The sequence below is a fragment of the Eschrichtius robustus genome, chromosome 19, assembly GCF_028021215.1.
Source record: "Eschrichtius robustus isolate mEscRob2 chromosome 19, mEscRob2.pri, whole genome shotgun sequence".
NCBI lineage: Eukaryota > Metazoa > Chordata > Mammalia > Artiodactyla > Eschrichtiidae > Eschrichtius > Eschrichtius robustus.
The window spans coordinates 19,628,597-19,655,768 of NC_090842.1; the positions used below are offsets into that span (position 1 = coordinate 19,628,597).

General features: G+C 48.1%; 3 protein-coding genes across 4 annotated transcripts in view; 2 read left to right on the top strand and 1 right to left on the bottom strand.

The window, feature by feature from the left end:
* RIPOR1 (RHO family interacting cell polarization regulator 1) overlaps positions 1-3,276 on the bottom strand; it is a 31,127-nt gene extending 27,851 nt beyond the window's left edge. Inside the window, exon 1 of the mRNA XM_068527363.1 lies at positions 3,235-3,276. The gene's annotated coding sequence lies outside the window, so the exon portion shown is untranslated. The remainder of the gene's footprint in view (positions 1-3,234) is intronic.
* An 11,440-nt stretch (positions 3,277-14,716) lies between these two features.
* On the top strand, positions 14,717-15,479 carry AGRP (agouti related neuropeptide). The gene is made up of 3 exons (XM_068529130.1): positions 14,717-14,846; positions 15,006-15,097; positions 15,297-15,479. Exons 1-3 carry the CDS (start codon positions 14,717-14,719, stop codon positions 15,477-15,479), a joined length of 405 nt encoding a protein of 134 aa, XP_068385231.1.
* Positions 15,480-16,246: 767 nt separating this feature from the next.
* Positions 16,247-27,172, top strand: part of ATP6V0D1 (ATPase H+ transporting V0 subunit d1) — a 38,539-nt gene continuing 27,613 nt past the window's right edge. The window contains exon 1 of one of the 2 annotated variants that reach the window (XM_068527509.1): positions 16,247-16,485. In XM_068527509.1, coding sequence (XP_068383610.1) covers positions 16,356-16,485 — 130 coding nt within the window. In that variant the 5' untranslated portion in view covers positions 16,247-16,355. The remainder of the gene's footprint in view (positions 16,486-27,172) is intronic. The other variant, XM_068527508.1, reaches the window with a different exon arrangement.

Consider the following 27,172-nt stretch of genomic DNA (forward strand, 5'->3'; position numbering starts at 1 on the left):
GTTCTAGAAATCACTAGAAATTAGCAACCTTACACATCACCTGATAAATGGAACAGTGAGAATACAAGAGAATTTTGTATTCTACCTCCAAAACCCAAACAGGAACAGAGGCGCAAAAACAGTGGAAAAACAGAAAGTGAATAGTAAAATCATGGAACTAAATCAACCATATCAATAATATGAGTAATAATTAGATGTAAATGTACTACAATGCCAAGTCAAGGGCAGAGATTCTCCGATGAACAGAAAAGTAAGACCCAACTATATGCTGTCTATAATTACGCTCACTTTAAATATAAAGACATAAATAAGGTAGAAGTAAAGAATGGATAAAGATATGCCAAGCTGACAGTGAGCCTAGGAAAGCTGCAGTGGCAATAGTCATATCAGACGTGGTGGACTTCAAGAGAATGGGTGTTATCCAAGCTAAACAGGGAAATCCATATGGATAAAATCATTCACTGGGAAGCCATAATAATCATACATGTGTGTATATGTAGTAACAGAGCTTCAAAATATTTGAAGAAAAAAACTGACAGAAAAGGGAAGAACTAGACCAATCTATAATAATCATTGAAGACTTTTATACCCCACACATCAAAGAATAAAATAGCTGGACTAAATAATAAAGAAATACATAGAAGAACAGAAGAACATTGTCAACTACCCTGACTGTAACAGACGTTTATGAACACTAAACTCAACAGCTGCAGCGTTCACTCTCTTTTCCAGCAAACGTGCTACCTTCACCATGATAGACCATATGTTCACCCATCAAACGATATTCATGAAATTCAAAGAATGTGCCAAATATGTTCTATGACCACGGTGGAAGGAAATGAAAATGAATAACGATGAGATTCACAGAAAAATCTCAAATATTTGGAAATCATACAACACACATAAAGAATCCATAGGTCAGAGGAGACATTTCAAGGGAAATTAGAAAATATTCTGAATGAAGTGATAATAAAAACTAAACATATCAAAACTTGTGGGGTATACTGAGGCAGTGATTAGGGAGAAATTTATAGCTTAAAACACTTACACTGTAGAAAAGAAAAATATAAAGTGGGAGATTAGTCCAGCAACATTCTCATGGCTTTGTGGTAACAATGCAGAGTATGAGCACTGCAGGGCAACAGACTCCTCCTGGTTTCCCTGCCTAGAGGCTCCCATCCCTCTCACATGGGAGCCCGGAATATCTAAAACACAAAACTAACTGTCACTCCCCTGCTCCAAACCCTCCCATGGCTCCCCACTGCTTCAGGGTGAAACTCAGAATGGACCTTGGCAAGCTGACCTTTTCTTTATTTTTAAAAAATTTTTATTTATTTATTTATTTATGGCTGCATTGGGTTTTCTTTCTTTTTTAAAAATTTTTAAATTTAATTTTATTTATTTATTTATCTATTTATTTTTGGCTGTGTTGGGTCTCTGTTTCTGTGCGAGGGCTTTCTCTAGTTGCGGCGAGCAGGGGCCACTCTTCATTGCAGTGCGCGGGCCTCTCACTGTCGCGGCCTCTCTTGTTGCGGAGCACAAGCTCCAGACGCGCAGGCTCAGTAGTTGTGGCTCACGGGCCTAGTTGCTCCGCGGCATGTGGGATCCTCCCAGACCAGGGCTCGAACCCATGTCCCCTGCATTGGCAGGCAGATTCTCAACCACTGCGCCACCAGGGAAGCCCTGCGTTGGGTTTTCATTGCTGCACACAGGCTTTCTCTAGTTGCGGCGAGCGGGGGCTACTCTTCGACGCGGTGTGCGGGCTTCTCATTGTGTTGGCTTCTCTTTGTTGCAGAGCATGGGCTCTAGGCACGTGGGCTTCAGTAGTTGTGGCAGGCGGGCTCAGTAGTTGTGGCTCGCAGGCTCTAGAGCGCAGGCTCAGTAGTTGTGGCGCACGGGCTTAGTTGCTCCATGGCATGTGGGATCTTCCCGGACCAGGGCTTGAACCTGTGTCCCCTGCATTGGCAGGCGGATTCTTAACCACTGCACCACCAGGGAAGTCCCAAGCTGACCTTTTCTGACCTTGTTCCTGCTCAGCTTTACCCCTCATGCCAGGCCTTGTTTGTCTGTGTGCTACATCCAGCTTCCTGAACAGTCCCTCGAAATCAAGAGGTTTTTTTTCTCCTCTTTCTTTTTTTTGCCCTAGAACTAGGGTTGCCAGATAAAATACAGGACTCCCAATTAAACTTGAATTTCAAATAAATAATGAATAACTTTTTAGTATAAGAATGTCCCCGGGGCTTCCCTGGTGGTGTAGTGGTTGAGAATCTGCCTGCTAATGCAGGGGACACGGGTTCGAGCCCTGGTCTGGGAAGATCCCACATGCCGCGGAGCAACTAGGCCCGTGAGCCACAACTACTGAGCCTGCGCGTCTGGAGCCTGTGCTCCGCAACAAGAGAGGTCACGATAGTGAGAGGCCCACACACCGCAATGAAGAGTGGCTCCCGCTTGCCACAACTAGAGAAAGCCCTCGCACAAAAACGAAGACCCAACACAGTCAAAAATAAATATAAAAATAAATAAATAAATACATAAGCTAGGGGAAAAAAAAAAAAAAAGAATGTCCCCAATATTGCACGGGGTATATGTATATACCAAAAAAGTACTCATTGTTTATCTGAAGTTCAAATTTAACTGGGTGTTAATTTTTTTTTTTTTATTTGCCAAATCTGGCAACCTTACCCAGAACTGGCACATGGTGTTCCATCTGCCCTTTCCCTGCTTCTCTGCATGGGTGACTCCTTTTCCTGAGTCAGGTCTCAGCTTAGAAATACTCCCCCCCAGGAAGACAGTTCTCCCTCCCCCTTTCTCAAGCTGAGGCTATAGTTGTCTCATTACTGTGCCTGAGCTGTGCCCCCCAGGCAGCGTAGGTCCACCTCATTCACTGCTAACTCCTCAATCCCTGGTATAGTGTCTAGCACTTGGTGACTACTCAATAAATACTTGTTGAAGGAACAAGTGCTGACCTAGGTCCTAGCTATGGGGCTAGAGGGCTGGCCCACTTCCTGCCTTTAAAGCCCTTCCCCCCAGTAGGGGATGCATCAGTTATCTATCACTGCAAACAAACCACTCCAAAGATTAGTGACTTAGAAACACAGCAACCATGAAGTTTGCTCACGAATCTACAAAATGAGCAGAGCTCAGCAGGCACAGCTCAGCTCTGCACCCCGCACCCCTAACCCCTAACACACACAGCTGGGGCAGGAGAATCCACTTCCAAGATAACTCACTCACATGGCTTTCAAGTTGGTGCTGTATGCTGCTTCTCTCCACATGTGCCTCTCCACAGGGTGGCTTGGGCTTCCTCACAGCGTGACAGCTGAGTTCCAAGAGCAGTATCTCAAAGGAGACAGAAAATGGCAGATGCTAGTTTTCTAAGGCCTGGATCTGGAAACTAGTACAGTGTCACTTCCACCATATTTTATTGGTTAAGTAGTTGCAGAGTCCATATTCAAGGAGTGGGGTCATAGACCCCTGTCTCTAAATGAACAAGCGCTAAAGAGTTTTGTGACCGTGTTTTAAAGCTACCACAGGAGAGAATACTCACCACAAAGGAACTGACAGAGTGTATCATCAGCACCAGTCTGAGTGTATGACGGTTCATAGGATGCTTTTCTCTCCATAGTGTGCAGCACGGGCCAAAATATTCAGGGAGTCTTAGAGTGACATAGGGCAGGAGGGACAGAGAAAGGGAGCAAGGGAGCAAGACAGAGAGAGAGAGGTGTGCGAGATAAGGAAAGAGTCTTCCCTTGGAGCAAGAAGAATGTGAGCAACTCAACCAATGTAGGCACTTACGGTAACGGTACCTGAAGGGAGGCTGCACAGTTGGCACCTGTCATGGGTCCGTTGGGATGTTGTAAGCAGAAAATTTCAAATTGAATTCTTTTCTTTTGGTTTTGAAAAAAAATTAGTCTATAGAAAGCTGACAGAATAGTCAAATGAACAACCCACACACCAGTCACCTAGTGTCACTAACGGTTAACATTTTACCACATTTGCTCTTTGAAAGTAAGTTACAAACAAGACATTTCCCTCCCCAATCCTTCGGCCTGCATTCCCTCTCCTGCCCCGCTCCCTCCCACCAACCTTCCCACCCAGCAGTGTACTCTCTGCACCAGTGGTTTCAGCTGGGGTGATTTTGTCCCCCAGGGATTATTTGACAATGTCAAACGGAGACATTTTTTATTGAGAAAAAATTCACGTATCATAAAATTCACCATTTAACCATTTTAAGGTGCTTCTTTAGTAAATTCATGATGTGATGCAACCTTCATTGCTAATTCTAAACCGTCTCTGACTTTTCAGCTTGTTGCACCTGAACGGGTGCAGTGCTCCTGACACCTAGCGGGCAGGGGCCAGAAATGCTGCTAAAGTCCCAGAAGAGAGAATCATCTGTCTCCAAAGTGTTGAGGCTGAGAGACCCAACTCTACACCATTAGAGCGCCACATGACATCCAAGGAAATAAGCAGCCATTCAGTCGTGTCATCCCTACTGGTCTCAAGAATGCCTTTACAGCATTTTTATTTCAGTTCAGGAGGCAAGGTTCACATGTTTGGTTGTTAGGTCTTTTTAGTCTCTTTTAATATAGAAGAGTATTCTCTACCCCATACTCAGCCTTTTTGTCTGATTACTTTTTGTAACAGTTCAGGCCAGTTTTAGCACCTCATTCTGTTTCCATATTTTATTATTATCTTTTTTATTGAAGTGTAGTTGATTTACAGTGCTGTGCCAATCTCTGCTGTACAGCAAAGTGACTCAGTTTTACATACATATACACATTCTTTTTTTTAATATTCTTTTCCATTATGGTTTATCCCAGGAGATTGGATATAGTTCCCTGTTAGCACCATATTCTGGATTTACCTGACTGCTTCCTCACGATTAGATTCACGTTAAACAATTTTGGTAAGAATATTATATTGGTGATTATTGCATCACATCAGGGGGCCCATAAGATGAGGTTGCTGTGCTATTTATGATGCTGAAATTGGATGATGATGTAGTTCACAAGATAGAAGGTAGCTGCCCCCAACACCTCGCACACCTAAGTATGGGGTCCAGGCAGCCAGCCTAGTTGGCTTACCCTTTCTGAAAAGTAGGCATGGCCTGGGGAGGGTGACTCTCACCCAGTGGGGAATCCTCAGGCCCTCCTCCCTTCTTTCTGCTGCCTTACCTTCTGAGTCCAAGGGGAAGGCCCCAAGACCTAGTGGTTCCCTTTGCCAACCCCAGGGAGCAGGCCCCAGCCCAGTTCGCTGGGAAGCCATGGGAGGACACCTTGGGCCTCGTCAGCTGTTCCTTGGTTCCCAGGAAGAAGAAAACTGAAGGGCAGACGTGGGCTGAACCCCTCGAGGCTGGAACCAGGAAGCTGAGGGTGTGGACAAGTGGGGGACAGGGGGTTGTGATGCAGGGCCCAGTAGCATTCCTGTGATGAACAACTGGGCAAAAGCTGTACTGAGGTCACTCCCTACCTTCTTCCTTTCAGAACGCTCCATCCACCTTTAGGAACCCTCTTTAAATACCAATACCACCTCCTCCAGGTGGTATTTCCTTCCTCCTACCAGTAGTGCAGGAAGAAGGAAATCTTGACTGCTGTTCTCACAGCACTTCAGGCTAGAACCACTGCCAGGACAGAAATTCTCTCCCATTACACTGGAAGTGAGAACTTGAGAACCTGCACAATGCTTTTTTGAGCCAGCATTGAAGCAACATATAAAAATTCAGTTTTCTGGCTTTTCTTGAAACATCTGAAGCTCTGGCAACACTGGGGCTGCATCTCCACCTGGTGTCAATGGCTTCCCCTTTCAGGCCAAGCACGCCCCACACCTCCCCAGTATTGAGTCTGTGTGTGGATTTTAGTCTTACTCCTGAACCATTGCCAGTGCTGAAGTTGAGAACTACTTCTCTGTACTCATATCTCCAAAATAAGTATAACAATAAAAGAGACGTCAAAGAGTCATGCGCTTCAGGGAAAACGGGAGAAAGCACATTTCTTTGTGGAACTGCAGAATATTCCTGTGTACTTATAATGCAATCAAAGGAGGTCTGTGTTGAAAATATATATAGGGACTTCCCAGGTGGTCCAGTGGGTAAGACTCCATGCTCCCAATGTAGGGGGCCTGGGTTTGATCCCTGGTTGGAGAACTAGATCCTGCTTGTCACAACTAAGAGTTCGCATGCTGCAACTAAGAAGTCCGCATGCCACAACTAAAAAAAAAAAAAGAAGATCCCACGTGCCGCAACTAAGACCTGGTGCAGCCAAAATAAATAAATAAATATTTTTTTAAAAAGTCGAGTTAAAAAAAAAAAAAAATATATATATATATATATGACCCTAAGTGTCATTGTGTCTTAGCATCATGGTTGGTTGCGAGGGGTTTCAGTGGAGTGTCACACTTCTCAGTTTGACTCTCAGCTCCACCACTTACAAACTTTGTGACCTCAGACAAGACTGTTATGATACCCAGACCCTCTGCAGTTTAAGCTCTCTCTGGACCACTCGAACACAGCCCAACTGCTATCTTAGCAACAAAACACCCTGAGCACGTGCTTTCAAGGCTGTGCTGAGGAAGAATGAGATCTCACACCCAAAATCATTCTTTTCTGGGCTGGCAATTTGCCCAGAGTCAACACCCGCCCAAGCCAAAAGCCAAACCTGGCTCACAAGGGCAGATTTTTGGCCCTGACCTTGGCAGAAGGTGCTGTCCCATGTGATACTCTACCTCCAAGGCCACAGATGAGGCAAGGCCCCTGGAGGTCAGGACATTTGTCACTCACAGGCTGATCTTAGGGATGCTCAGGGTCTGTAAGGGCTCAGCTAGGGTCAAGGGAGGACCATCAGGCCCTGCCCAGATCAGAGGAACTCACCGTGAGTTCTCCAGCCACAGACTCCAGCAGTAGACGCCAGCAGGATTTTCAGAACCAGGACCAGGGAATTCTAGGATAAAGATGACTCTCTCCTGTAGGATGCAAGCGAGGAAGCAGGAGGCTTCTGAGGCTGCTGGAAGCCAGTTTGTGTCTACAAAGGGAAACAAGCCTTAGAATGAAGCATTTACCACAAAAGATGTACACAAGAGATGTAAAGAAATTGAAGATATCAGTTGGGAATGTGGTTAGTCTCAAGTAAGAGAAAAACCTAACAGTAGCTTAAACAAATATTTGTTTCATGTTTGTCTCATGCAATAAGATATCAGAAGGTGGGCAGACCAGGGTTGGTGCAACTGCTTTACAATGTCACGGAGGCATGCTCTGCTTCCCTTGTCTACCATCTTTAGCTAGCTAGTCCATTCTCAAGGTTGTTGCCTCATTGCCTTAAGGTCACAAGTTGGCTGCTACAGCTCTAAGCATTATACTCACATTCTCAGCAGAAAGTTGAAGGGAAAAGAAGCAGAAAAGGAAGACACCTCTGCCAGAGAAGCAACTTTCCTAGAAGGCCTCAACGTAAGTCTTGTGGGTCACAATGTATCCCAGGGACACCATGAACTCTTAGGGAATCTGAGAAAGTTAGTCTGTTTAACTAGGCACTTCCCCAAACAAAAGTGGCCTTCTTTTTTGGAGGAGGGGGGAACAGGTATTAGGAAGGCAACCGGCTGTGTCTGCCACATCAACTCCTTATAAAATCAAAAGGCATTGTATCAAACTTCATCTGAAACCAGCGTTATTTCTGGACTGTTCAATTAGATGAGCCAATAAATTATGTTTATAATTTAAGACAGTTTGAATCAAGCTTTCTGTTCATTACAACTGCTGTCACCTCATTGATACCATTTTTTTCTTTACTATTTTTATTTTGCACCATTAAAAAAACCCACCAACAACCAGTAACAAACTGCTTTTCTTTACGTTCATATGGATTTTAGGAAATTACTGTCTTTTCCCCTGGAGAAATAACCTACAGACAAAAAAATAAGTAGGATCACATTGTGAAATCTGCAAATCCCAGAAGTCAACAGCTTGAAGACACCCCCCCCAAGGACAGGGAAGAAAACAAGTGTCACAAGAGACAAGACAAACACATATAATGATAGCAAGCTGGGGAAACGACCATTTTCAATGCCACTGACCCAGACAATAGGTACCCTTCTTCTCCTGGCACCCACTGCCACCATCTCCAAGGGGTGATTTTTGGTCTGTGGTCTGAAGAACTCTTCAAACGACATGAGTTGATTTGAGGAGAGGTGCAATGAGAGAGATTCAAGTACGAACAAGAATCATGCCAAAGTCCAAAGTCAGGGAAGAACCCACAATGAAAAGGAAACCCGTGTGACCACCACTCAGATATAAAACATTCAAGATATAAAACATTTCCAGGGGCTTCTCTGGTGGCGCAGTGGTTGAGAATCTGCCTGCTAATGCAGGGGACACGGGTTCGAGCCCTGGTCTGGGAAGATCCCACATGCCGCGGAGCAACTGGGCCCGTGAGCCACAACTACTGAGCCTGCACGTCTGGAGCCTGTGCTCCGCAACAAGAGAGGCCACGATAGTGAGATTTGGACACTGGGGGTTGTAGATGTCTTTAGAATGGGTTGAAGTTGGTGTTTAGGATGGCCTTTGCCACCTTGGAGGGGCCCATGCATCCAAACTGCAAGTCACATCCTATGAGTCAGATTGGCTGAGCCTATTTGTTTTCCCTGTCCCTTTTGTGAAATTTCAGCTGAGCACTCCAGCCACAGCTCAGATGTTCTGGGGACCCCAATAAAGGGCCCATTACCAGCACTGAAGGGGAGGCCTGTGGGGGGAGAGGAAGAGGGAGTTAGAGCAAGGCCCGTGGGGGAAGGAGTCTCTCTGGGCCTGAGCCCCCTTACAGTCAGGGGAAGGGCTGTTCCATCCACCAGCTGGCCCTGCACCATGCTCTGCTCTCTCTGGCTTGACCCCAGCCTACACTTTCATTGGCAACAGGCAAGCCCATGAAGCCTGGCTGACCCCAGAAATCAGGAGCTTCAGGTCACCACAGCCTCTGACCAAGCCTTGAAGTATAGACCCCTTGGCATAGTGCTGGTCATGCAGCATGTGCTCAAATAGTTCTCGAATGAATGGGAGAACGGCAAGCACTGGCATTCATGCAACAAACATGACTCTCCCACCTAGGGGGTCCTGATCACAGTGGGACCCCCTCCAGCTGAGGGCTTAAGAGACACCAGCCTGGAAGACCTAAATAGACTTTTCTCCCAAGAAGACATACAGGTGGCCAATATGCACATGAAAAGATGCTCAACATTGCTAATTATTAGAGAAATGCAAATCAAAACTACAACGAGGTACCCAAGTTTACCCACTGGGGCATTGGGTAAACTTGTAGCAGGTAAAGGTCACACCGGTCAGAATGGCCATCATTAAAAAGTCTGCAGGGACTTCCCTGGTGGCGCAGTGGTTAAGAATCCTCCTGCCAATGCAGGGGACACAGGTTCAAGTCCTGGTCCGGGAAGATCCCACATGCCGCGGAGCAACTAAGCCCGTGTGCCACAACTACTGAGCCTGCACTCTAGATCCCATGAGCCACAACTACTGAGCCCGCGTGCCACAACTACTGAAGCCCCTGCGCCACAACGAAGAGTAGCCCCCGCTCGCTGCAACTAGAGAAAGCCCACGCACAGCAACGAAGACCCAACACAGCCAAAAATAAATAAATAAAATAAATAAACTTATAAAAAAAAAAAAGTCTGCAAATAACAAATGCTGGAGAGGGTGTGGAGAAAAGGGAATCCTCCTACACTGTTGGTGGGAAAGTAAATTGGTGCAGCTACTATGGAGAACAGTATGGAGGTGCCTCAAAAAACTAAAAATAGAGTTGCCATGTGATCCGGCAATCCCACTCCTGGGCATATATCTGGACAAAACTATAATTCGAAAAGATATAAGCACCCCTATGTTCATAGCAGCACTATTCACAATAATCAAGACATGGAAACAACCTAAATGTCCATTGACAGATGAATGGATAAAGATGTGGTGTATATATCTATATCTATATCTATCTATCTACCTATATACACAATGGAATATTACTCAGCCATGAAAAGAATGAAATAATGCCATTTGCAGCTACATGGATGGACCTAGAGATTATCATACTAAGCAAAGTAAGTCAGAAAGAGAAAGACAAATACCATATGATATCACTTATATGTGGAATCTAAAATATGACACAAATGAACTTATCTATGAAACAAAAACAGACTCCCAGACATAGAGAACAGACTTGTAGTTGCCAAGGCGGGGGGGAGGGTTGATTGGGAGGCTGGGACTAGCAGATGCAAACTATTATACATAGAATGGATAAATAACAAGGTCCTATTGTATAGCACAGGGAACTATATTCAATATCCTGTAATGAACCATAATGGAAAATAATATGAAAAAGAACATATATATGTATAACTGAATCACTTTGCTGTACACCAGAAGCTAACACAACATTTTGAGTCAACTATATTCAGTCAAAAAAAAAAAATATATATATACATATATATATGTATATATACACCAGCCTGGAATAACCCCCTTCCATCCTGCTCCCCTACCTGGATGAATGAGGGGGCCGCACCTCTCCAAGCAATCTCTGGCTTTTGGAAGTCCTACAGATGAACCATGGGGCCAGGGACAGCGTGTTGGGTGGGGATCCACCTATCAGAATGAAGCTGGGGCTTCCCTCGTGGCACAGTGGTTAAGAATCCACCTGCCAGTGCAGGAGACACAGGTTCGAGCCCTGGTCCGGGAAGATCCCACATGCCGCGGAGCAGCTAAGCCCGTGCGCCATAACCACTGAGCCTGCGCTCTAGAGCCCTCAAGCCACAGCTACTGAGCCCACGTGCCACAACTACTGAAGTCCACGTGCCTAGAGCCCATGCTCCGCAACAAGAGAAGCCACTGCAATGAGAAGCCTGAGCACCGCAATGAAGAGCAGCCCCCGCTCACTGCAACTAGAGAAAAGCCTGCGCGCAGCAACGAAGACCCAATGCTGCCAAAAATAAATAAATAAATTTAAATAAAAATATGTTTTTTTAAAAAAAGAATGAAGCTGGATTAGGAGAGCCAGTGGGTGCTCTGCTGCCCCCTATGGGACAAAGCAGGAACAGCACCCTTGGGTGAGAACTACCTTGCTGGAGGAAGAAGAGGAGGAGGTGTAGGGAGCAAGCATCCCTCCTTGTCCCCACACTTGATCTTTGGCACAGAGCATCCACACTCTCCCCCTTCTCCTCCTTGAAGTCAGGGTCCCTATGTTTGGGGTCCATCCTCAGCCTCACGAAGTAGGCTTTGCATCCTCCCAGGTCTGCCAAATCCTCCACCCAGAACATGCCACACATTTCTGAAAGTCTTTCTGCCAAAAAGCATTGTCCTGGGAACATCAGGCCAGTTCCAGACCCGAAAAATCACTCACGCAGTGTTTGTACTCAGCAAATGGAAAGGGCTCCTGAGGAGCCTTTTATAGACTACTAGGTGTAGGCAACTGTGTTCATCAGGAAGAAAGATAGGGACTTCTCTGGTGGCGCAGTGGTTAAGAATCCACCTGCCAATGCAGGGGACACGGGTTCAATCCCTAGTCCAGGAAGATCCCACATGCCGTGGAGCAACTAAGCCCGTGCGCCACAACTACTGAGCCTGCGCTCTAGAGCCTGCGAGCCACAACTACTGAAGCCCGTGCACCTAGAGCCCGTGCTCCGCAACAAGAGAAGCCACCACAATCAGAAGCCCATGCACCGCAACAAGAAGTAGCCCCGGCTCACCTCAACTAGAGAAAGCCCGCAGGCAGCAATGAACACCCAACGCAGGCAAAAATAAATAAATAAATTTATAAAAAAAAAAAGGGAAGAAAGATAAACATAAGGATCAACAAATGCTAGGAAAATAGAAAATGATGGGAAGGCAGAAACTTAATTGTAACAAAATTTGGTAAATCAAGCCAAAGACTGATTATTGGCAAAGATTAATAAAATCTGATAAACCAATGGAAAATTAACTTTAAATACAGATTTAAAATTGATCTACAGATCAATTCATAGATAGACATATAGATAGAGATACAGAGTTATAACAAGAAACCCATAGGCTGTGTTTTGGGCCAATTCAGTGGTGATGGGAGGGCGGCTGGGTGAAACTGAGCTGAGGGCTGATGGAGGGTGGGGTGGGAAAGGGCATAAACAAATGTTTTATTATGGAAAATTTCAAACATATACAAAAGTAGCAGTATTAGGATAATGAAGCCCATGTACCCACCACCCAGCTTCAACAATTACCAGCTCATGAAAAATTCTGTTTCATCTATATCACCTCCTGCTATCCCCCCTATTTCAGATTATTTTGAGGCAAATACCATACTTCATATAATTTTATCAGTAAATATATCATTTTTCTCTAAAAGAATCCTTTTTTAAAAAAAATCATGACTACAATAGCATTATCACAACTAAAAAAGTTAACAATTATTCCTTAATGTCATCAAATAGCCAATATTTCTTTGGTCATTCCACTGTGTTTTTTTTCTTTTTGTTTTTTTGGCCACGATGTGCAGGATGCGGGATCTTAGTTCCCTGACCAGGGATCGAACCCATGCCCCCTGCAGTGGAAGCGCAGAGCCTTCCCTGGACCACCAGGGAAGTCCCACTGTTCCACTGTGTTTTGATTGTTGGTTTTCTTGACTGTCTTCCCCACTGGATCCGACCAGGGACCTTGGCAGCCCCTGCTGTCCATGGATGGGGCCAATACACCTGTGTCCACACACCCAAGTGAAGACAGCCACTGATCTGTAGGTGAGCAAAGACACCAAGGGCCTAGCTGGCAGGAGCACCCCCGCTCCAAGATGAAGAGCTGTTCTTAGCATGAGTGCTGACCAGGCTCAGCCAGGTGCTCAGAGCCCCTGCCTCACCTCACCTGGGGTACCCTGCCAAAATACTCACGCAGTCCCTGCTCCTCACCACCGTCTCTTCAGCCAAACCTCCAAGGATGGGGCCAGGGCATAAAGATTTGGGGAAAATGTCTCGGGTACATTTGATGTATTACCCTTCCTGAGCTCCATGTGGCCCAACCGAGATGGGGGCACACCTGGGTGCCTGATACCTTCACCCTGCACCACTATAAGAAAAGAAACCCCTGGGGTGGGCCACTGAGCCCAGCTATGGCTTCTGGGAAAGAAAGGTTAATGTCAGTTGCCAGGGAGGCCTTGACACCAGGTCTGCTTTGTGACAGAGTCACCAAAACAGCCAGCACCATTCCCGGGGGAGAAATGGGGACTGGCCCTTCGCTGGATTATCCATGGACCACCTCCCCAGAGGGGCTTTCCCTCACTCCCCTGCTCCTCTCCTGGGCCATAGTAGGTGACCCTCTGAGCTCCTAGGACTGTTACCCTGGGCCAACCACAAGCGAGTCCAATGCCAGCCTGATCCCAGAACAGACATCAATGCCCATCTGTGGAAGAAGACTGCCACAGGCTCACCCTCTGCAGAGCGCCCCTCTCCAAGCAACTCTCTCTCCAAGACCAATTGCTGTGTTGACACCAGGCCAGAAGCTGCCAGATGATAACCTATGGTTTCCAACTGCTTTCTGGAAGGACTTCCTCAGGCCTCGCCCTGGTCAGAATAGCCCAAACAGCCTCTACATCCTCCTCCTGCTGTCTTGGGCCAGCTGTTTGTATATTGAGTCCTGGAAGCTGACTCAGCCTGCATTCCCTTCCCCAAGTGGCAAGTGTGCAATAAAGTGCCCTTGGGGGGGGGGGCGGTGAGGGAAGGCTGGGGCAGGTGGGGTCCTGTGTGTCCCACCATCTCTATGAAAGGGCAGTCCTCACATCTGCCCCGTGCTGATGAGACCAGGCGTGGGCACAGGCCTGACAACGCAGGGCGGAAAGGAGCAGCCATTAACACTAATGAGGCAGGCGGCCTGAAAGCTTTTTACTTTGAAGCTCCTCGCCCACCCAGGGAACAGTCCGTTCGGCCACCTTGGCTTCCAGGAACCCCAGGCAGAAAAGGGTGTGGGGGCAGGAGCAGGGCTGGGGTCTTGGAGAAGCCTGGAGGAAGAAGGGGGAGGAGAGGTAGGGCCAGAGATGGAGGCAGAGGGCCTGTTTTTGGCTAAGTGGGCTTCTCCCCTCCCCTCTCTCCCCTCAAAAACCCAGGGTCTAGGTCTGCACCCCAACTCCACCCCACTCTGGTCGCTGGCCCATCACCCCCTTCAATGCCCTTGACCCAGGTTCCTGGAAGCAAAGGGAACATGCCATGTGCAGGGTCTGAATGAGCATCTCCGGGGCCACAAATTAAATTAAGTGTTCAGAGCCGCCTTCCTTGTTATTGCTAATGGCTCCAGCCTACCCATCCCCATTCCCCAGGTCCGTGTCCTGCAGAAATGTGGGGGCCCTGGGCACCCTATCTTGTTCCCAAACTTTGATTGGCTCCTGGAGACCTCACTCCAAATTGGAGATGGGTACCCCTCTAATAGAGCCCAGGTTCCAGTGAGAGAGGCCTGAATTGTGCCCCCACCCTCTGGGGGGGGGCTCCTCATGCCCTGGCTGCAGGGAGCAGTCACGTGTGGGCCCTTCATTAGACCCTGCCATATAAACCGAGGGCATGGGGTGGCCAGGAACTCTTGGGGCAAGGATCCAGCAAGCAGAGGTAAGTCCTCAGGTTGGGCAGAGACTCCTACTCTCTAGGGGTCTTCTATCTGGGATAGGGCACCTAGAGGGTGTTCTAAGGATGAAGAGGGACTAAGTGGTGGGTCTTCCTGCTGAGCCAGGCCATGCTGACCGCAGTGCTGCTGAGTTGTGCCCTTCTGCTGGCAATGCCCGCCATGCAGGGGGCCCAGATGGGCTTGGCTCCCCTGGAGGGCATCGGAAGGCCCGACCAAGCCTTGTTCCCAGAGCTCCAAGGTCAGTGTGGGCAGGGGTGGGGATGGGTGGGGCCTGGACACTCTCTGGCCACAAACTATTCTGCCTGGTATGAGCCCTCTTTCCCCCTTCCCAATCCCAGGCCTGGGAGGTGGGTGTCTTGTGCATGGGGGGTTTCTGCCCTCACATCATCTGTCCCAGGCCTGGGCCTGCAGCCCCCGCTGAAGAGGACAACAGCAGAACAGGTGGAAGAGGCTCTGCTGCAGGAGGCAGAGGCCAAGGCCTTGGCAGAGGTAACTGCTCAGGAAAAGGGCTGAGACCACATTCTCTGGGTGGGGGGATCAGGCATCAACCTCTAGCTCCACTTCTGTGACCCTCTCACTTGGGGTGACACTGCAAACCATCCCTCCCCATGCTCCACTGCCGTCCCGCCTTGATTGGGGCAGGTCCCTGAAGCTGCCACTGAAGGCCCATGTTCCCCAACCCCTGCAGGTGCTAGATCCGGAAGGACGCAAGCCGCGCTCCCCGCGTCGCTGCGTAAGGCTGCACGAGTCCTGTCTGGGACACCAGGTACCATGCTGCGACCCATGTGCCACGTGCTACTGCCGTTTCTTCAACGCCTTCTGCTACTGCCGCAAGCTGGGTACTGCCACGAACCCCTGCAGCCGCACCTAGTCGGCCGACGTCGGGGTCGGGGCTTGGGCAGGGGAGCGACAATAAAGGATGGGACCAACCCCAGGGTTGTGGCGTTATTTCGAACGTGACCATCGGAGGGGGGAGGTCATGGCAGGGGCGAAGGTGCTCCAAGCCAAGACACCACACACACATCCCTACCCCAGGGCCTGCGCTATCCCATCATGAGTCACTTACATGCGTGCTCTTAGAGTGCCAGGCGCCGTTGGGAGAAGCAGAGGAGGGCCGCGCTCCTACCCTTGAGAATCTTATATAATAAATGCGGGGAAGGGAGGGCGCAATGCAGCATAGGAGCTGTAGCTCCCAGCAGGCTAACAAAACATTGGGCTTCAGGGCCTGCTTGCGGTTAACTCGACGCGTGACCCGCAGCGAAGCCTGCCCCTCACCGGACCTCAGTTCTTCTCAGGGGAAGGCTGACTCAACAGTCTGGAATATTTCCAAGCATAAAAAGCGCCGCCCACTCCCATCTTTACTCCTCTGGCCGCCACAGCACCACGTGCACCAGACTCGGGAAATCTAGAGTGAAGGCCCAATCGAATCCCTGCGGCCACGGGCGCCACCACGCGGTCGGCCTTGGACACTCCAAGCCGCTCCCGCCTGGGAGCAGGAGGCCCTGCTCTCCTCAGCGCGCAGGCGCCAGTGGGCGGTCCCCAGCCCACACCTGCGCAACCGTTCGGCGAGAAACCACCCGGAAGCCGGGCGCCGCTCAGAGCCCCGCCCCGTTGTGGTCACGTGGGCCGCTTGCGCGTCACCTGATGCGCTTGACAGCCCGCTGCGGGCGCCGCGTCAGCTGATCTTGGAGTTGTGCTGCGTGCCGGCAGGTCCGGGTCCTCCGGTCCAGCCGCCCCCGCTGTAACCATGTCGTTCTTCCCGGAGCTTTACTTCAACGTGGACAATGGCTACTTGGAGGGACTGGTGCGCGGCCTGAAGGCCGGGGTGCTCAGCCAGGCGGACTACCTCAACCTGGTGCAGTGCGAGACGCTCGAGGGTGAGCCGCGGGGCCGGGCTGCGGGGCCTCGAAAGGCCGGCAGGGAGGCCGGCGCGGGCCTGAACGTTCTGAGGTCTGGGAGCGGAAGCTGGGGGTTCTCGAAGGGCCTGAGAGGTCGGGGATACAGGATCCGGGCCTGAGAGGCCTGCTGGGAATCCGGGGGCTAATGGCGGGTGCGCCGGAAGGGAATATACCTCCATTTGCGGCTCCGTGGGGGCCCAAACGCAAACAAGGCTTTAAGAATCGCAGTGGTTCGCCTCTGCTGGGGCCACTTCTTCCCCGTTCTGCTCGCCATGTAGTTTGGAAGAGAGGGTCTCTCGGGAGTGGTTAGCTGGTGTGAGATGTGCTCATACAAGTCTCTTTACCCTGACGTAGCCAGAGAGCTGTCTCGTGGCAACGCTTAGGGAGGCTAAGCGGAAAAGTCCCCGGCTTTCCCTCCCAGCACATACACCAAGGGCTTTGGGCTCATTGTGTCTTCACGTTGGTCTGCGGAGTGAGCCTTTCTGGGGAATTGCTGAGCCAGCTTAGCGAGAGTTTCCTCCCATCGCCGATCCACTGTCTGAGCGGTCTTCTTCAGAAGGCAGTGTTTGGGAGAGCCCTGAAAGTCGGGGAAGTTCATACACCTGTATTTGACAACAATTCCCACCCGCTCCATGAGGGTGCCTGTTCAGACAGGGTTTCCTAGCACAAGAATGGTGAGAAGCTGAGTTCCACTTTCTTCTCACGACACACAGCTCCAAAGTGGAATTGACTCCGTGAGGCACAGCATCAGATTTACGGAATTAGAGACTTCCCTGATTCCAGTCTTCTCTTCCTCCTCCCCCTACCCACCCCCGCCCCCTAGGTGGTAGTGAAGGGCACAGTGGCTGGGCTGTGAGTTCCCATCCCTGATCTCCAGGTGATATCCTCGAACAGAGGTACTGCTAGCCTCCTGGTTGGTAGCTGGAGGGGGAAGATGATTCACCTTCTGGAGAAAATTTTCTCATCATAAACTTCCTGAGGTTAAAAGTGAGCTCAGTTAAAAAAACAGTTATGTACCTTGCAAATTGGATCCGTAATGTGAAAATAAATACTTTTAAGTTTTAAAACTTATTGCAGTTCAAATACAATTGTGGACATTATGGTTTTAACATAAATGTGCAAGAAAAGTCTTTCACCTCCCTTATGAGAGTGGAGGTGGGGAAGGAGAGGAGAGCACTTTAGGGTGCTGGGTTGTAGGAACTTGCCAGCAACCTCATTGTCCTCACTGTGGCAAACAGAGGAGAAACAGAGGGAGGCTGCACAGGGCAGGGCTTGGCACACAGTGGTATTTAATGGGAGTTTTGTGGACTGATTGGGACTGGAGGGAGATCTTTATTTGCTTAAATCTGAGTGCGGACACCATTGATTACCAACTGGCATTTGGTAAACTTGTTTCTCTTCTAGGCTTTCCTCACTCCTGCCCTCCTACCCCACCCCTGTAGAGCTTCTGGGGGCATGGGGTTCCCATCTTCCCAGCAGACCCTCCATCATCCCCCATAAACATGTTAAGCCATTCTTCCTACAGCACTGCTCACACATGGTCCCCTTGTGGATCACCATCCAGCCCTTTAGTGGGATCGCCTCGCTCTTTCACACATGTTCCTTTCCCTCATGCAAGCCATCCCCCAGCTTTTGGTGCACATTGTGTGGTGGACTTTGAACTTTCAAATCTGACTTTGAATCCCAGCCACACCAATTACTGAATCACCTTAGACAAGTTACTTAACGCCTCTGGGTCTTGGGTTCTTCATCTGACACATTAACAGCACCTATCTCACAAGGCTGAGAGATGTCAGCAAGTTATTATGTGTAAAACACTTAGCTCAGCACCAAGCACAGAATAAGCGCTAGGTAAATGTTAGCTCGTTTCAGTATTATTTGCACTAGCCATTTCCTCTGCTTCCTTCTTACTCCCGTGAAACCCAGTGATTCCCACCCTTTAAGGCCCAGACCCAGTACCATCCCATCTTAGAATCCCTTTGTGGCCATGCTAGGCTAGAATGTTGTCCCCCTCCATCCAGTTGCAGCTCTTGTGTGTGTTTGTGCTGATTTCCTAGAAGTCTGTCAACACAGAGTTTGAGATTCTTGGGACTCTAGGCTGGAGATGCTCTGGACTTTCAGGGGCTGGAGATAACCAGAGGCAGGAAGGAGTGACCAGAAACTCCACTTGTCCTCTACAGAAAGGCCTTCTCTGCTCCTGAAGGTCACCCCAGAGGCCTGACCTCCAGCCCTTTGTTGCTGGGTGTTTTTGCCTCCTTATCTCCAGGGAAAAGGGAAAGAGAGAGGGGAGAGGGGAGGGAGGTGGGAAGGAGAGACCAAGGAAGCCTGTGGTCCCTATGAAATCTGTAGGTGTGTCCTGAGATGATGAGGTTTCCAAAGAACATGTTTTAGCAGTGGGACAGTTTCCAGAAGGCTCAGGACATTGGCTGGAGGGTGTTTATTTGTTCTGCAAGGTACAGCAAGTACATATAGACCCTCCACCACACCCTAGCCTTCCTTCTTGGCTTCTACTCCATCAGGGCATCTGCTACTGACCTCTTTTGCTAGAACTCAGCCTCTTAGGACCGCTGAAGTCCATGTATCCTCCATTGTCCATTTGCTTGATTGTCTCTTCTCAGAGGTAGGAGAAGGTCCTACCCCTTGGTGAACTGAGGGGACAGAGCTAGGTGGCCACAAAAGCTCTTTTCAGCTCTGAGTGTTTCTGGATGTGTTGAGTACCTTCTGGAAGCTGGGTCCTGTGCTAGGGACTTGTGGGGAAGAGGAGGTGGGTCAGAGATACACAAAGAGAAATCATACAGGATTACTTTGAATGTTTTCATTCATTCCACATATACTTGTAAAGCACCTCTTTTATGCCAGGCACAGCAGTAGGGTCTGAGGTACTTTGTTGAATGATGTTCCCTTGACCCTCATAGTCTGGGGGTGGAGGTCAGTGGGGCCAGAAGACATTAAGAGATCAGTGTAGCATAGCAGTTACAAATGTGGGCTTACTACTGCACGGCTCTGTGGCCATGTAACTGCTCTGTCCTGAGTTTCGTCATCTGTAAAATGGAAATAATAATAAATAAAATGATACGTATCTTTATTGATGGGGTGGTTGTGAAAGCTAAACAAGATAATCCCTGTAAAACACTTAGCATGAACTTGGCACATGGTAAGTACTGAGTCAGTGTGCTAGCTGCAGTTACTGTTATTTTAAAGCAAAGGAAATATATAATTGCATATTAAGGGTGTTGCCTTTGAAAGGGACAGTGGAGAAATGATAGAGAATCAGAGGGGAACTTTCTGTAGAGAGTGTGGCTGGTTCAGGCCTTGCTGAGGAAGGATATTCGAGCTGAGGTGTGGACAATGAGGAGCCAGCTGTGCAGAGACCTAGGCCAGGGATGGGGTGGGGTGGGGTGGGGTGCATTTCGGGCAGAGCGACCAGCATGCCAAGGAGAAATAGTTGGGCCAGTCAGAGGGACCAAAAGGAGTCCTGGGTGGTAGGGTGTGGGGGACAAGAGCACACATCTGCTCGGAACCCAGACCCTTGGTTTAAAAATATCAGGCTGAGCCCAGGGGAGGAAGCCCCTGGCCCCTCAGGACTGGGTGTGGAGGCAGAGAGAGTGGTGGCAGGGAGCATCACCTTCCACGGAGGCCTGCTGAATTTGAGGTGGTCGGATGTGACTAAGTGAATGTATTTCAGATCATGAGGAACGTATGTCGTGCTAATTCGATGTTCAAGTCTTCGTTTGCTCGTTCAAAAAACACTTCCTGAAGGCCTACTGTATGCCAGCTTCTGTGCCTCATAAGAGAGCCAGGCAGGTATTCAGGTATTACCATAGTTCTGAGCTTGAACCCTTAGCTTTGACCTTGGCTTCAGCCTAAAAGCATTGTTATTAATTTGTCTGACTGGCTGCTGGGAATACAGGTATGAGTGAGACTCTGGCCCTGCCCTGCAGAATTTCCCCTTTCTTCTTTTCTCTTAAAAACTATTTATTATGGAAATCATTAAACATATACAAATTAGAGGGAATAGTATAACAAACCTATAAATAATAATCACCTAATTACAACAATGATCAACTTTTGTTGTTATCAATCTTGTTTCAATAATAGCTGCATTTATCCCCCCACTCTCAAATTATTTTGAAGTAAATCCCAGACAGCGTATCACTTCAGCTGTAAATATTTTGGTGTTCCTAAAAAAGATCATGATTTTTTTTTTTTTTAACATAACCACAATCCGATTAGTCCTCCTTTAAAAGAAACAATAGTTTTTGATGTCATCAAATATCCATTTCGTGTTTAGATTTGTCTGATTGTCTCAAATGATTTTTTGATACAATTTGTTTCAAGCGGGGGTCCAATTATGATCCATATATTTCAATTGATTGATGCTATCAGGAGTCTTTTAGTATATAGGTTTTCTGTCTCACTTTTCCTTTTATTTACTGAAGAAGCTGGGTCATTTAATTTATAGATTTTCCTTCCATCTCGACTTTGCTGATTATATCCCTCCTGTATAGTTTTAACGTGTTCCTCTGTCCCTTGTGTTTCCTGTAAATTGATAGTTAGATCTAAAGACCTAATTAGATTCTGGTTCCATTTTTTTTTTAAAGAATATTTAATAGATGTCATTTGTACTTCTATTGAGAATTGTTTCTCTTTAGTTGTTTCCCTTTTTATGACATAGGAACCATTGATATTTATTGCCTAGAACCATTATTTCATTAGGGCTTGCAAAATGGTGATATTTTAATTTTATGTTTCCTTCTGCAATTGCTAGCTTGAATACTTCTATACCTGGAAATTGCCAGTAATCAACTACTTGGTTACCCTGAAATACACTCTGTATTGGAGAGGCAGGATAAATGCTTAATTCTTTCCCATATTTATTAGCTTCCAACATAATGAGTTCGTTTTCCAGCATCCTCCAAAGGTGACGAATGAGGTTTGTTTGTTCTTCTTTTTGTTTGTTTAGTATCATAACACACTTATGGATTTTAATATATTTGTTGTGCTTCAGTCTTTTAACTTTATCGGTGCTCAAATTGTCCTTTGGCCAGTGGGAGCTTGTACAATAGGCTGCCTGTTGTATAAGTTTTTTAACATAACCCTGTAGCCTTCCTTACTACTGAGATGACAGTGTATTCTAATGTTATCTTGTACACTTGTTGACCCAGACCTAGAGTCATAGTTTCTCTTAGGGGACCTGATTCTTTTTATAGGAAAATGGTATTTAGAGACCATAATCTGAGTCCAGGGGTTTCTCACTGTTGCTGAGTTGGTCATTATTTCTAGGATTTTTCTATGAATTAGCTCCCTTCTTACTTAGCAACTTGGAAAATACAGAGAAGCCTATGGCTTGCTGGATTATGCAGCTGTAACTCAGCTGATGGGTACCAGATGCCTGTTCCTAATTTGGAATGGGGGCTCTCCCTGACACTTGGACCATTCAGTACATATCCTTCCTCTTGTAAAGAAGTATGCTTAGCATTCAGGAGGAGGAACCCTGTGATCTTCTCAACTTCCATGTGAGTTAGGTGGTCCCGAGTGATTGTTTTCCTCAGCCAGTGAGTTAGATGCTCAGGGACCATGGTTGAAGAGCTCACATGTGTGATATGCTGGTTGTCTTTCAGAACACTGTATCCCTCTCTGTCCTGAATCACTTGTCTTTTGTTCATTACAGCATTTCCTTCTGCATTTCAACACTATTTCACAAGACACAGTCTCATATAGGAAGAGGAAAGTGAGACTCCAGGCTGGCCTTGGCCAAATCACCAGTCACATCAAACTGCAGATGCAAACATAGATGGTGTCTCCAGGAGTGGCACTAATTAGTTATTAGTGGCACAGTTTGTTATTCAGCACTAATTGTAGTGTGACCAGGAATGTGGCTGGAAAGAGATCAGCTTTGAAGGATTGCAAAAACCACAGGAAGGGCTTTGTCCTGAATGCAGGGGATGGGAGGGTAAAACTACTGGACTTGTACTTCAGAATGTACCTGCAGTTTGAAAAGTGTTTTGGGGGTCGGGGCCACACTGAAGGTGGGAAGAACAGTCTGCAGAGTCTTATAAGTAATCCAGGGCAGAGAAGATGATGGCAGCCTGTCTTCAGGCATTGGTAGGGAGCATTGTGAGGGGGAATTATAGGAAGAGGAGTTGATAGGATTTGAGGGTTGGATAAGGAGGCTGAGGAAGAAGGAAGAGTCAAGGCTGATGTCTCCTCTCTGGCTTAGGCAACTGTGTAGGTGGCAAGTGAAATGATAGTGGACTGTGGAAGGAACAGGTTGGAGAAAGAGTGAGAAGATGGGATTGAGGGATCTGTGAGCCATCTGAGTGAAGATGTGGAGACTGTTTTTGCTGCTCAGGTGTGAGGTCTGAGCTTGGGGAATCAGGGTAGAAGTGTGGTCACTGACCCCAAGAGAGAGCATAGAATCAGAAGAGTAGAAGCCCTAGATGAGACCCTCCCCCCAATAGGGCTTCCATTAAGCAAGGATGGGGCAAAAGATGGTCCTGCCAGAAAGACCAAAGGCATCCCCTGAGAGGTTGGTAGCCCCAAGAGAGAAAAAGAATGGGGTGGTGACTGACAAACATGACCAAGAGATTGAAATAAAGTCAGACAGCTCTCCATTTGGTTTTGCCCTTCAGAGGTCATTGGTGACCTTAATGAGAACAGAGGAGAGCAGGGCTAGAAGCTGACGGCAGTGCATGGAGTGGATGGGCAGAGACAACATACAGACAGAGCGGAACTCACCAATGAACTCAACTCACGGATGAATTCCTGTTCAGGCTGTTACTGGCTTTGTGACCCTGGGCAAGTGGTTTATCCTCAGCTGCACAATGAGAGTATTTTTTGAAATTAATTAATTAATTAATTTATGGCTGCATTGGGTCTTCATTGCTGCATGCGGGCTTTCTCTAGTTGCAGCGAGTGGGGGCTACTGTTTGTTGTGGTGCGCGGGCTTCTCATTGTGGGGGTTTCTCTTGTTGCGGAGCACAGGCTCTAGACGCACAGGCTTCAGTAGTTGGGGCTCATGGGCTCTAGAGTGCAGGCTCAGTAGTTGTGGCACGAGGGCTTTGTTGCTCTGCGGCATGTGGGATCCTCCTGGACCAGGGCTCGAACCTGTGTCCCCTGCATTGGTAGGTGGATTCTCAACCACTACGCCACCAGGGAAACCCACAATGAGAGTATTAATAAGATCACTCTGAAACGTTAGTGACGTGTAAGCACAGGGCCTGGAGCCGAGAGAGCAGTCAGGGAAGCCAGCTGCTCCCACTGTGGTCATTCCTTCCTGTCACTCCTGGGAGGCAGGCACCATGCTGGCCCTCGAGTGGGTAATGAAAACATGTCACACAGGCCTTGCTTGCGGGCAGGTGTGCCTAATGGGCAGACTGGTGGACATCACAACAGCATTGAATGTCCAGTAGGCACAGGGTACACTTTGGGGCAGTGGGAGCATGTGAGGAGTAGCAGTTAAAGGGTACAGGGCTTCTTTTTGGGGTAATGAAAATGTTCTAAAATTGTGATGATGGTTGCACAACTCTGAATATACTAAAAACCATTGAATTGTACATTTTAAATGGGAAAATTGTATGATACATGAGTTATATCTCAGTGATATTGTCACACACAAAAAATTAGCCAGGTCAAGGAGGGGGGAAGAAGGAATGGCATTAACAGTCTCAGAAATGTGAAACTGCATAGAATATCAAGAGAACTTTGGGAACTGGGAAGAGAGAGTAGAGCATGTGTCAGCGGTGTGCAGGGCTGAGGGTGGATAGGCGCATTGGGCTGGTTCATCGAAGGCCTTGGGTGCCTTGGAAAGATACATGGCTTAGGAGGGATGAGAGTTGTGTTTAAAAAAAGAGAGAGAGAGAGAGAGATTCTTCAGTTAGGTCAAGGTCTGTGTGTGGGAAATGTCTGGCTTAAGAGTTTATGTTCTTGCCTGGAAACACTTTGTTCCATTTTGTTTGTCAGAAGAGAATATATCGACTTGGTGAAACTGCGTGACCACAGCTTAGACAGCAAGACAAGCTTAGCTTGGTCCAGAATTCCTCAGAGTCAGATGTGATCCAGAGGAAGAGAGGACAGGGTTCTGACAATCCAGTGACCACAAACACGAGAGAGGAGCTCGGGAGGCATTGGGGGAAGGGTGTACACATGGAGAGGGTTTGCACTTGGACCGAAGGGAACAACTACATTGAGTCTCTGAGCTGTGAGAGCCTTGGCCCACACACACCTGAAGTTTTCCCCTCAGTGTTTGATGGCCCATGTTGTCCCGACTGCCCTGGGCAGTGGCACTGCTGTGTGAAGAGACATCTCCCCCCTACCCCCAGCACCCAGTGATTGATGAGCTGGCATGGATCGCTGGTGGTGACTTGACTGTTCCTCTCCAGCTGGCTGCTGCTGCAAGAGGATGAGGCCCCAGAGCAGGGGTGGAGGCGAGAGGTAGGCAGGAGGGAGGTCTTGCTGCCATGAGCCAGCTTGGATTCGATCTGTCAGTAGATGAAGGAGGGGGGAATTGTGAAGGGGACAAGCGTTGGTGGTGTGATATGAAACTTGATGTGGGGCTCAGGAGGTTGGGTTTAGGAGGAGCCAGGCTAGAGGCAGGTGCTATTCCAGCTCTCTGAGTGAGAGAACGGGGCTCAGCTGGGGCAGGAGTGGCACGTGGGCAGAAGAGGGACTGGGTCAGAGACCAGCTTAGGGCATGAGACTGATAAGATTGGGCCAGTCTGCCTTACGTATGGTGGTGAGAGGGGTTAGAAGTTAGGATTTCGACCTCAAATGTCTGGGTGGGTGCTGGAACTGCTTCTGAGATGGGGACCACCGGAGGAGGAGAAGGTTTGGGGCATGGACAGGGTGGTGGAGGACGAGGTGTTGTGTCTCAGAAGTGCTGAGTCAGAGTGTCTGAGGGAGGCGGCTGTGCGGATCTGGTGCTCAGGGGAAGTAGCACTAAAGATACCAATCTGGAAGTCATCAGCACACTGGCGGCCGGCAGCTCAGCCCACGCCCGGCCGTCTGTTGGCTTGCAACCAGGGCAAGCCTCCCTTGGAAGCCTAGTCCTGCCCACAAGTCCTGCCAGGAGGCTGGAGAGCAGCCTTAATGGCAGGCCAAGTGGACATAAGCGTGGCCTGAGGAGGATACCTGGCATGGAGCCTAATTTGGCGAGCAGAGCAGGGAGAGCCACAGCCAGGGATTCCCCTCCAGATCCCTGCTGTGCCTCCTGCGTGACTGGGCATGGTGGTTTCTTTTCTTTTTCTCTTTTTTGGTCTCCTTTTTAACTAGACATAACTTGAAAAAAAATTCCAAAAATAGAGTTGGTGGAAGGGTGACTTGGTGTTGATCCTTGGGGGACAAGTTTTTACTGCCTTGTTTAAACATTTCATGTATATGTGCTGTGTGGCCCTATATACCCACTTACAGGATCATATCCCCTAAATTTGCACAGGATGGCGCATACAGAGGTGTTCACACCAACCCTGTTGGTAACTGCAACCTGTTAGAACCAGCGGAGTAGCCGTTGACAGGTTTTGGTTAAATAAATCATGGTCTGTGCTTAACAGTGGAATACTATTCCAGTGCTCAAAAGTGTGACGTTCCATGAAGACTGATTTAGAAATATCTTGCTAGGTGAGAAATTGCAAAGTGTTGCGTGTAATATAGTCCCATTTTAGTAGAATGCCAGGTAACGTGCACATGGAAACGTGTTTGGAAGCATAGACAACAAGTCTAGAGTGGCAGCCTCTGCAGAGAGGGATTGGAAAGGCTGGGAGGGGGAATATGTCAGTTTTAAATTTTATGTACCTTCCATTGTTCAAATGTGTCATAGTGAACAAATGTTTTATAACTTAAAACATCCGCTAAAGATATGTAAAATAAAGGAAATTTGAACATACAGGCGAGCAAAGAGAAGGTACTTACACCCATCCGCCATCCAAGGCAAGACCTCTGCTGGTGACCCTGGGGTGTTCTTCCAGATTTTCGTTCACAGCATTGTAGGGCTGGTCTGAGCCTTAGGGAGCCCCCATCAAGCCCCTTCTCTTTACACCAGAAGACTCAGTGTCCAGGGGATGCATGAGGGCCAGGGCCAGACACTTCATGTCACTCAGACTAGAGCCCCAAAGCCCCTGTCCACGTATAGCTCACCTCTCACCTGCCTATTTTTCTCTCTTTCCCTTGTCGCCTCTTCCCCACCCCTACTTCTTGCTTTCCCTTCACTGATTACATCTTGCACTAGTATATACTTTAGCCTGGTTTTATCTGGGAAGCTGTTTATGGTCAAGATAGTCCACACAGGAACTGATAACCCCCGTTTCATAAGCCCTGCCCCAGAGTTCATGTCAGAACTTGCTCTGGTGGGTGTTAACACACTTGTCCTTGGATTTACTCCCTGATTTCTTGGGCCTGGTTTCTGAGGTGGAGCCAGTGTCTGAACCTGTGCTTAGGACCTTTTGAGGTGACTTCAGCACAGGCAAATGTCAGCCATCCAGGACCCTTGAAGATGAGGCTCTCTGGGTGACCAGGGTTTCTGGATGGAAGAGAGGGAAAGATCCAAATTTTAAACATTTTGCATAAACCCATTCTGGAATGTATTAGTCTCACTTTCTTGCTTTCACAGTGGCACACACTAAACATAGCAGGCTTTCTCCCCAATTAGTGCTGTTAGACTTGAAACGAGATG